General features: G+C 42.6%; 1 protein-coding gene across 1 annotated transcript in view; it reads left to right on the top strand.

The window, feature by feature from the left end:
- The window catches only part of LOC137500559 (neurexin 1-like), a 599,161-nt gene that overhangs the window by 541,543 nt on the left and 45,442 nt on the right, over window positions 1-12,176 (top strand). Inside the window, exon 3 of the mRNA XM_068227490.1 lies at window positions 8,570-8,705. Coding sequence (XP_068083591.1) covers window positions 8,570-8,705 — 136 coding nt within the window. The remainder of the gene's footprint in view (window positions 1-8,569; window positions 8,706-12,176) is intronic.

The following is a 12,176-nucleotide window of genomic DNA, read 5'->3' as shown; positions in this document are numbered from 1 at the left end:
ACAGTCAACTTTCGAAGGCTACCTTCTCGGCACATGACATGCCCAAAGTAGCGTATGAACCACTGATCTACTTAGCATGACGGACGAACTTTTATCTGACGCTGGTTCAGGAATCGGCATGTTCGTGCGATGAGCTGTCCATGGAAACCTCAACATTTTCCTTTAGCACCACATTTGAAAGCTAATTATATTGCCCGATTATGTATTGCTTCAAAACATTTAGTAACTTACAACATTTTACGCGCTATATAACGTCCAACCTAATTGTCGTAAGTCTACCACACTGGTATTTTTTTTGCTAGGGGCTTTACGTCGCACCGACACAGATAGGTCTTATGGCGACGATGGGATAGGAAAGGCCTAGGAGTTGGAAGGAAGCGGCCGTGGCCTTAATTAAGGTACAGCCCCAGCATTTGCCTGGTGTGAAAATGGGAAACCACGGAAAACCATCTTCAGGGCTGCCGATAGTGGGATTCGAACCTACTATCTCCCGGATGCAAGCTCACAGCCGCGCGCCTCTACGCGCACGGCCAACTCGCGCGGTCACACTGGTATCATAATGATGGGCGTAAGATTCTCTACTCAATGATATACCTAACACGGGTCAGAAGTCTGTATGAAGCAAATAGAGAAATTTTGAAATTTTCGACCCCGTACAACTTTATGCGTAAGGGCCGTGCGACAACAGTTTGTGGCACCATTAGTTTGGACGCAGATAGAGTTTTGTAATGGTGAAATTTGGTGAAAATTTTCGGCGTTCATAGTCATTTATTCACAAATTGTACTTGTATTACGTGTCTATTAGTGAACAAAGTGAGACCAGAATCTTAAATCGGTGGACATGCTCATTCGCGACGGTGCTCCAAATTACACTGAATGAGCGTAATCGAGCGCTCGAAGCACGAAGTTCCAACGGAGATAAAATTGCATCATCGCTAAAATTTGTTGTTGTAACATTTAAATGAGTCCTGGAGTTAGGCCTACCTATCTATATCAGAATATCGAAGGTGTCACGTACAGTTTTTCAGAAACAGCTTGTGGTGGATAGCTTGATTTTAACATCGCCAACGTTTCGTGAATGCTGTAGAGATTAGACTTCGCCACGTGAAAAAGCTCTGAATAAAGAGGTCGAAGAGAACTGAATTGAATTGAATTGAATTGAATTGAATTGAATTGAATTGAATTGAATTGAATTGAATTGAATTGAATTGAATTGAATTGAAATGAATTGAATTGAATTTATTGATCATGATTTACATGCCACTGAGGCTGAAAAGCCCCTTTATGTAGCGTCTTCTTATAATACAATACAGGAGAGAGAGAGAGAATGACTATGGATGATTTTACATACTTGTCCCGTTAATTCCAGTTTTGGAACATTGAGATCATACTTCATATGCTGATATTAGCGTACGAATATCAGCGTATTACTTTTTACTTCTTTATGAAAGTAAAATTTATGGCCATCAGGAGAGGCAACACTAAATTTTCCTGAAAATAATACGTGCAGGAACAAAAACTGAGTGGACTCTTGCACGGAGTAATACGCGTCATACTTGGTGTTTCTTGTTTCACGCCATGGTCTTTCGTAACATGTAGTCTTATTGTCCGCCTCTGTGGTGTAGTGGTTAGCGTGATTAGCTGCCACCCCCGGAGGTCCGGGTTCGATTCCCGGCTCTGCCACGAAATTTGAAAAGTGGTACGAGGGCTGGAACGGGGTCCACTCAGCCTCGGGAGGTCAACTGAGTAGAGGTGGGTTCGATTCCCACCTCAGGCATCCTCGAAGTGGTTTTTTCGTGGTTTCCCACTTCTCCTCCAGGCAAATGCCGGGATGGTACCTAACTTAAGGCCACGGCCGCTTCCTTCCCTCTTCCTTGTCTATCCCTTCCAGACTTCCCATCCCTCCACCAGGCCCCTGTTCAGCATAGCAGGTGAGGCCGCCTGGGCGAGGTACTGGTCATTCTCCCCAGTTGTATCCCCGACCAAGAGTCTGAAGCTCCAGGACACTGCACTTGAGGCGGTAGAGGTGGTATCCGAGGGAAAAACCGAACCTGGAGGGTAAACAGATGATGATGATGGTAGTCTTATTGTCAAATACATACTTGGCAATAAACTTGTATAGCTTCACTATGTTAGGGAGAGTGACAACAGTGTTGAGGCCGATTCGTAGTGACTGTTAAATTTACAACTCATCCTAAAATTGCAGGAGAGTACCCTTCTATTGAAAAGATACACCCCTGTTATTTAACTAACCAAGAAATCGCCGTGATAATGGTGTCCTTCATTTCGGTCATCCTTATGCATTGAGGACGTAGAAGTTTACAGTGAATCAATTTTTTTGTGACAGGAAGGTGTGTTGTATTAAGGTGTTGTTATTATTGTAACTGTTAATCAGACTGTTATACAGTATGTTTGGGAGATAAGTGCAAATAACCTTACCGATATATGCTCGCAGATTGTAAAAGAATATTTTTAAATTTAGTATATGGTTTGTCAGAATGAGAGCTTTAAGTGGAGTGCGATGTTTGTTAGGTAGGCAGTAGCTTCGTTTGACCCTTGACTTATTACACCCCCCCGTACCATGCTCCAGACAGTAAGCATGCGTAATGTGTAAGAAGTAATTCTAAGTACATCACCGCATTTAAGGTCAACACACTGCGGCTTCAGGGCGAATGCATGCGTATTGTGCAAGAAACAATAATCATAAATACCACTGCTTGCAGCTTCACGTAATGTGCGTTTGTAAGTTGTATAAAAAAAACTGTCTACGTGCAAGAAGCGAACGTTTTCACAGTGGACAATATTGTACTGTATGTCAGCAAAGCCCCAAATCTTTCACCAGTAAATACTACCTGTGCTACAGACATCAAATTTTAATTGTCTATTTTTGAAATAGGACATTATTTTGACATCATGACTAGTAGAAAAATAGTTGTACTTCTAAACACGATGTATTACTGCTTTGAGGATAACTTCACTTTAGTCTGTAATATAAAATCAATAAATACAGTACAATTTTTAGAAGTATCTCACACACTTTTCATCTGCACTAAGCTGCTCTGGTAACTGTGAGAAAGAAAGTGCAATTTAAAACAATAGACTGAGTGAGAAACCGAAATGAAAAACAGACGTTGAGGAATTTGACAATAGAATGAAAGTGATAAAAGTTACCGTACTACCACCGCCTATCCAACCCTGGCTACATATTACGCAACTAGCTTTGAGGTAACTTGTTTCGCACTTCTAAAAGATACTGCGTTCTTGTCTCAGTAGGTGCCACATCAATATTACACGTTTCTACGTGTTGCATACGTACGTTCCTTAAATATGACCTTTGACACGTAACTCAGTCGTGGAACCTCCTCCCACGGGGAATAAGAAAGAGAAGAGACGGCACATTAATGTAACGGGACCCGCTCCTCTGTGTTTTCATTTAAATTAGCAGGTAAAAATAAATGGCTTAAGGGTAACGTCACAGTCGTGGCTTTCAGACGGTATTTTGACGATAAACTAATTTGTTGTTCTTATGTATAACTGCCATAAATAAACATATTTCTCAGGTATTCTTAATGTACAAGTGTCCGACTCGTTGGCTGAACGGTCAGCGTACTGGCCTTCGGTTCAGAGGGTCCCGGGTTCGATTCCCGGCCGGGTCGGGGATTTTAACCTTAATTGATTAATTCCAATGGCACGGGGGCTGGGTGTATGTGTTGTCTTCATCATCATTTCATCCTCATCACGGCGCGCAGGTCATCTACGGGTGTCAAATAGAAAGATCTGCACCTGGCGAGCCGAACCCTTCCTGGGATATCCCGCCACTAAAAGCCATGCGACATTTCAATGTACAAGTTTTGCTGGGGTGAAAGTTTTCTTCTTCTTGTTAACTGATCTTCAGATAACTTTCCTGGCACTTAGCTGTCTCATCAACTTACCATATGAATCAACCCTGTATCTCTAAATATGTTCGTGTGTGTATAATACGTTTTGAGGTGTGAAACTAATACTCTCTTGAAGACGTCTAAAATCCCTATTTGTAACCCCACAAGAACTGCCAACTTGCTTTTAAAATTAAATATTTCATAATCAGCTCAGTATCTCAAAATATTTATCTACATGTAACTTATTCGAAGCCCACTTAAACAGACGTGATTCTTGATTGATACACGACTGAGCGATTTAGCTACGCAGTAAGAGTATTCAGGGTGCCACTGGTAACCACTAATAAGCATCGATTCGGAGTTTGCTGGGCTGAGTTGCTCAGTCAGTAGATCGCTGGCCTTCTGAGCCCAAGTTGGCGGGTTCGATCTCGGCTCACTACGGTGGTATTTGAAGGTGCTGAAATACATCTGCCTCTTGTCGGATTTATTGTCACATAAACGAACTCTTGTGGGACGAAATTCCTGCACTTCGGCGTCCCCCAAAACTGTAAAAATAGTTTGAAGATGTGTTTTTAGAGTTTGTTTTACGTCGCACGAAGATACGTCTTATGCTGACGATGGGATAGGGCTAGAATGGGAAGGGAGCGTCCGTGTTCAGTGGCACTATGGTATAATATGTGCATACTGAGGAGCTGTTATGTCACATCGGCGATCAGGAGGCCTGTCCGTGCGCACTCTGTTTTGACTCTTCAGGCAGTAACTTTGCTCAGGTTAGAGGTTAACAGTGTTTTCAACAATCATTCTAGGGTACAACCATGCCACGCTGACGAGTATGTGCTCTTGTTGAATAACTGCAGCCATTTGAACGGGGTCGCATTGTGAGACTGCGGGAAGCCAGATGGATGTATTGACGGATTGCTGCAATATTGGGCACAATGGATCGGTGGTGTTTTACTGCTTTCAGCAGCGGTCTATACACTATCCACACACAGTAGACCAGACTCCGGACGTCCACGTAGTACAGATGCATGTCAAGGTCGACGGACTGTGCGAGCAGCTGTGGCTGACCGAACATCATGTTGCACCGGCTGTGTCACCAAGGACCATTGGGAACCATATTTCTACACCAATGTACGCTACACTGCACAGTTTTTGGTCCCCGTGCTACTGCCATTTCCTCGACAGGGAGGTGATGTGCTTTTTCAGCCGGACAATGCACGTCCACATACAGCCGCTGAGACGCAACGTGCTCCGCGTGGCATACAACTGCCCCGGCCAGCAAGATCACCGGATCTCTCATCAATAGAATACGTCGGAACTTACGTGTTGTCCAGAGAGGAATACACTCACAAAAAGACACGCACCAGAGATCCTCTATTTTTTTCGGCCGGGATGACGCCTCATCTGTAAATCGCACCTTGCCGAGCCCAAGCACAAAGGCTGACACCACAATTGGAAGTCGGCTATATTCGCTTGCGTCCTCGATTCTCTCCAAATGGCATCACCACTGCACTTCTCCCGACCGGCCCACATACTGCCTTCACGTCTTCCCGCACAGCTGATGGACCCAGCGCCTGCTCTGACTATGCCTGTTGCACCGCCGCTGACATCGTCTCCCGACACTTCTCCCGACCGGCTTACATATATACTTCTCGTCGTCCCGCCCAGCTGATGGAACCACCGCCTGCTCTGTCTACACTTCTTACACCGCCATTCGTCCCAGCTACTACCACCACTACCACCACCCCTATCACCACTACAGTCTTAGTTTCTGCCGTTTCTACCTTTCCTGCCACCACTACCATTATGTCTCAACCATTCCCTGTCATGACGTTTCCTCCTCTTACCACTCAACACCCTGTTCAACGGTCCGACACACACAGCAACCGCCTGTCGACGAAGCTGCAACTGATTCCTCTACTGTTCCAGAGCATCCACCATTGTCATCGCCGTCTGAATGCACTGCCAATTATACTTGTGTCGCCTGTGGTGTTGATCCTGCTCTTCCAGTCGAAGTCATCACTTCTGCCCTTCGTCAAGCTGGACTTTTTGTCACTGGGACCTCCAGGATATACAACTCCACTGGACCTACGTTTTTGGTACGTCTCCACTTCGCTACGCCTGAAGCCGTCAATCACCTGCTCACACATGGACTTCAACTCTTTGGCCGTACTTATCGTGTGGAACCATCTCGTTCTCCTCCTCGTCTTCAATCTCGTATTCCCTCACTCCGTCGGCGTCCCCGGCCTTCTGCATCTCCTCTTCACTCACCTCGACAATGTCTTTGGTTCACTCCACCCTCCCATAGCTCATTTTCCCCATCCCCGCCTTCAACCGATCTTTTCCGTCTTCTTTTAACCTCTCTTGCTACATTCTCCTCTACCTTCCATCTCATTGCCTTCCATCTTTTCCCCTATCACTCCATGTAACTCTGCATTGTACAACATGACTCTGTCTTTGTATCACTGTGTATTTATGTAACTAACAAAACACCAATAATGTTATGAATCAATATTTAAAAAAATAAAATATAACAAAATAAAAGGAACACAGAAAGAGGAAAACCAAGACGCCCCCAATCATATCTCCCATTTCCACTACCTCTATTTACCCTCTCCCACATAAAGCACATCATCTTTAACCCCCACAACTCTCTTGGCCAGAGAGTAGGTGTTCCCTACTAGGTGGGCCGCCTACCCCATCAGGGGAGGAATTAAAGCTTAGTTAGTTAGTTAGTTAGTTAGTTAGTTATCCAGAGGTCAGTAGATGCAGAGTGGGTTGTTGTCCCATAAGCTCTGTACTCTGACCGGCCAACCGAGCAGAGGAGAGGTGGTCACGGCTCTACCGTGGCTCTACGCCTCTGCATTCGGGAAACGGACCTAGTGCACAGTGCTGCAGTTCTCGCCTGGCCTCGCCCGTTGGCTGTCCTGAGAATGGTTTTCCGTGGTTTTCCATTCTCCTGCACTAAGGCGAATGCCGGGACAGTTCGTAGTATAGGCCACGGTCGTCTACCCCCTCACCTTCTCCGCACATCTCCTTCACCGTAACAAATCTCCCGGCCTGAGAGACGGCGTAACCGTCTAAGAGGCCCGCCTCCCCCTTCAGGGGAGGAATGAAAACGTTTCATAGTAATAGTTGTCCAGAGCCTGTAAGAACCACTACAGAATTGCAGCGTGCATGATTCTTGGGACAATTTATCGCAGGATGCCATTCAGCACCTTTATACGTATGATCGTTTGCATGCGCGAATATATACACTGTGTATTGATGCGACTGTTTGGGCACCCTTTACTGTGACATGTGTGTTTCATCTGGTCTGAATTTAGAATCACATACTCCTACAGTGATGAACTACCTGTCATATCGCTTGTAAATAAGATGACTTTGTCCTTGAGGATGTTGCATGTTCTTTTTTCGGCAGTGTATATTCATGGAGTTACTATCAAGGCCTCGATTTCCTCCCACATTTATGGGAATAACCTATAAACATATAATTAAACAACTCTAAACTCTCACAAAAAGATGCTTCCATACAGGAACGTAGTTCAATCTACCGAAAACAAAGACAATGTTTCCCAGACAAAGAATGTTAATTTTATGTACGTAATAACAAACAGAACTGAGCATTTTTATTGCACCTGATATTGTCCGAGAAGTTCTGAATTCGTTGCTCGTTCTTACTGCATCTTTCAAATGGCGTGAGATATCGTAGCCATCAATCCCGCGTACTCAGTGTGTGTGTGTGTGTGTGTGTGTGTGTGTGTGTGTGTGTGTGTGTGTGTGTGTATTACACAACGTAAGTGCCTACGGTATCTGTACCGGTATGGCTATTTTTAATAAATACTTGTTTCTTGAGCAGGAAATGCTGCAAAAATACAAATAAATTATGGTTCCAATGTACCTGGGTGAAGGTGTAGTCGGTCTCTGTAATGTAGTTGAAACACTTTGGGCACAGTCTCTCTCTAATGAGCTTCCATAGGATAGGCTTCCTCTAAGGGGATGTTCCCTTGCAGACATGGCAAAATATTGATGTGTATATTACGTTTTAATTCCGAATATTATAAAATCTAGTATTTGTCTAGGATCTTTAAACTGTACGCTTTAAAATGAGGAATCACTAATTGAATTATGATATACAGTACTTTCTAACACATTTCATTCACGAAAGCGGCATGTTAAACGGAGGGCATGATTATCTCAATGGCCTAGCTGCCGGCTTTTCACCTGGAGTGTTGAGGTTCGAGTCCTGATCGATTCAGGGTTGAGATTTTCATCTCAAGAAATACGCGACATTTAAAAGGGCATCCGGTCTTAAACCTCCATCCAAAACCATAATGAGCGGCTCCAGTGATTTCATAAATAACTTTGATAAGCTCGAAAAGGTTCATGTATATTAATAAAAAAATAGGTAGGGAGGATATGTTTGAGAAGGAGGCGGCTATGGTGTTGTATACTCGTGATTCCATCATGGCAATATATTGAAAACCATACGTCCCCATCACTATCATTTATTAAATTATTGCGAATTCTGTATTGCTTCGTTCTTCCATTGATCTGTAATAATTTCTCCATGTATTGATTTTATAATGTGTGATCTGAGAAATGAATCTAGTTTTCACTTCAAAGATAATTCTGTGCGCGGGATATATTTCTTGGTTAAATTTAAACTTACATTTTCTTTGTCTTTACAGGGAATAAGAGGGAACGCGACAGATGCATGCGAGGATCATGATCCGTGTCAACATGGAGGAATCTGTATCTCCACAGACAGTGGTCCAATCTGTGAGTGCCGGAACGTCGATTTCGAGGGAATTTTCTGCGAAAAAGGTAAGGGTATCACTGACTGTCTTATAACATATATGATTAATTATATAAAAAGGAATAGTTTTACATGTATTCAGTCTCTTTCCTGCAATTAAGTAGGCTATTATTAGCTTAACACATTAGGTTTCATGCAACAATGAGATGAGATTTAAGAGGGCAACCATTACAATCTGGAGAGGTGATCATAATATTCATTTCGAATCAAATCTCCTTTACCTCTCTCTGTATGAGAAAAAAGAGGTCTCAATTGTGTTGTCGAATATTACAGTGCTATACTGTCCAATTAGTTCGCTGAATGGTCAGCGTACTGGCCTTCGGTTAAGAGGGTCCCGGGTTCGATTCCCGGCCGGGTGGGAGATCTTAACCTTAATTGGTTAATTCCAATGGCTCCGGAGAGGTCTGGTGCAAGTCTTTTTCTAGTAGACGGCCTATTAAGCGACCAAACTCCAACTACCCAGATCACAAATTGTTCGGGCTACATGGGTTTAGAAATTAAAGGCAATACGGCCCCTCCCCAACCCTACCCTCCCCCTTTCCAGCGTATAAGTTAAAACAAAAGGTGAATCAAACCCACATTAATATCAACTACCGAAAAGTGTTTAATAGGGACAATCTGAGTACAGTTTCGAATAGGTTAGCATATGCTTTTGATCAGCTGGGTGTGTGTAGCGTATTGAACATTAGAAATCATCCTAGGTAGGGCCCTCATCTTCACAAACATCCTGGTCGCTTAATAGGCCGTCTACTAGAAAAAGACCTGCACCAGACCTCTCCGGAGGCCATACGCCATTATTTATACAGTGCTATAAAATATGATAGGGAAAATACAAGACGTTGCAATTGGAATTTAAGTCCGTGAGATTCTTCCTGTGTGTTTTCGTTTCTTCTTGAAGGGTCACATGTAAATTTTTTTCATTCATGCGCGTACATTTTTCTCTGCACGTGAAAGTAGACATTGTAGTTCCTATCTAGATTTACAAGTGCGTGTGTGTCCTGGCATACACGAAAGAATTGCTTAGACAAATTTCACACTCGTAAGGAGAAACAAATTAATACATGCCTAGTTAATAGTTCTGCTACAGAAAATGAAACCCATCATTTTCCTTATTTACTCAGACTTTCAAATGTGTAACAAATTCTGTTTTATGCCGTTGATCAGCTGAATTGTTTAAAGTTCTCATTTCTAATAAATGTTCTCCAGTAAAGCTATTTGTTTACGCTCCTTTCAATATAGAGAGGTGATTGTAATCAATGTCGATGTTATTCTTAGAAATGTATATCATTTAATATGCTTTCGGTTTAAATCGTACAGAAATTTTAATTGAGAGCTTCTAGAGATATATAGTGTATATAAAATATATAAACTTACTGATATAATATAACTCTTAAGTTATATTAACTGAGCCGATTTTCTTCTTCAAAAAATATAATTAAATGGATTTGTTTGTGCTGATGTGATCTTAAACAGGAATATGATAGCTGGAGAATTCTCCATATTTCTGACCCATATTTTTGTTACACCATTTATAGCGTTATATAAGGCCACCGCGGTTCAAATCATGGTCAGTACATGTGTTTTATTATTTTTAAATTAAAAGGCATAAGTGTATTCAGATTCACATCAATCTATAGGTCCCCTGGCTATGATAATGTTAACAATAGTCACATAACATTACAAGCACCGAGCGAGTTAGAATTGTTAGGAGCGCGCAGCTATGAGCTCGCATTCCGGAGATAGTGGCTTCGAATTCCCCTGTCGGCAGCCCTGAATATGGTTTTTCCGTAGTGTCTCATTTTCACACCAGGCAAGTTCTAGGGCTGTACATTAATTTCAGCCAGGGTCGCATCCTTCCAACTCCTAGCTATTTCCTATCCCATCGACGCCATGAGACCTTACTGTGTGGATGCGACGTAAGGCAACTTGTAAAAAAAAAAAAAAAAAAAAAAAAAAAAATACGAGGTTGCTTAATAATGCTATTTTTAACTTTTCAGTCAAACATTTTTCTCTGGGATCTTCTTACTGTGTATATGTAAAACATTAACAATCATACAGTTTCATGGATTTTAATACATCCAACATTATCGCTTATATTTATTCAGAGTTGCAAGCACTTTGTAATTTCAGTTAGTATAATGTTTTACTGTTTAGTATCACGCACACAGGATAAATAACTCTATTCACAATGAATCAAGGATTATAAAATCTGTTGTTTTGAGCACTCCATTTTGATGTACAGGATTTTGTTGTTGTTGCCCCTTCATACAAGGGGATGGAGATATCTTTGTCAACAGCTGTGTGTACTTAACGTGAGTGATCTATCTATGATGTCTTGTGCGGCTGTGTGCATAACTGGAGATACGAATGGGAATAAACCATCGACTGAAAATGAATTCGAAAGTAATGGAAAACTGCTTATAGTATGGCACGGAATGTAATTGAAACCTGCTATTCTGGTCAGTTGTATTAGCTAATACTGTGTGTAATTCATTGCGGTCCCTCATACTGGTCTTGAATTCCTGGGAGAGGTGAATATCAGACCCATTTAGCAAGTCGCTACTATGCTAACCACTAGGACACACCAGTGAACAACAATGGCCCAAAATATTATTCGTCTGGCTACAGTCACCTTATAAACACACTGGACAAAAAATAAGATACCCCTGGAGAAATCATTACAAGTATAATTTAGGCCTTATACTTTGTAACTCCGCCTTTGGACTTGATTACCGCCTGGATTGGGTTAGGAAGTGAGTTCACAATGTCATACAGGTACTTCTCATCCAGATTAACCCACTCGCTGAAGATTTGATCTCGCAACTCAACAAATTGCAGGGATACTGATGTCGGCGTTTTACTCGCCATTCCAACATGTCCCACAGATTTTCAGTGGGGTGCAAGTCAGGTAATTTTGCAGGCCAATCGAGATGTAATAGGGTGGGGAAGTGTTCATAAAATCAGTCACATATGCGTCCAGCTCGATGAACTTTGTTGTTGTCACCTTGAAAATTCGGGGTATCAACTTGCATACTCATCATGCAGATGTTGACTAAAAGGCAACACCAGATCATCAGCAGTGTTTAAATAAACATGCTGGTTCATGTTATTGGTCACCTCAATGAGCGGTCCCAATACGTGGTGCGAAAAATGCCCCGAAAACATCACAGACCCACCTCTGGCTTGACCCTGACCTTGCACACATCCAGGATGAAATGCTTCATTTGACTTTCGGTGTACTTGATGACGCGCGTCATTGCAATACAGGCAAAAACGTGATTCATCAGACCACATTGCGGTCCACCATTCAGCTACTGTCCACGTTAGATTGAAGACGCGCATTTTCATGTTCCTCTGTGAGCAATGGCCTCTTGCGAGGCGACCGACTCCAAATGTTCATTGCATGCAGTTACCGCCGCAATGTTCTCTCCCTGACAGGCTGGGGTGGACCTTCATTCACTGACTGCAGCAATTCCTGT

The sequence above is a fragment of the Anabrus simplex genome, chromosome 1 (genome assembly GCF_040414725.1).
Source record: "Anabrus simplex isolate iqAnaSimp1 chromosome 1, ASM4041472v1, whole genome shotgun sequence".
Taxonomy (NCBI): Eukaryota; Metazoa; Arthropoda; class Insecta; order Orthoptera; family Tettigoniidae; genus Anabrus; species Anabrus simplex.
Note: the sequence above shows the minus strand (reverse complement) of the source record. Positions and strands in the feature narration are given on the sequence as shown.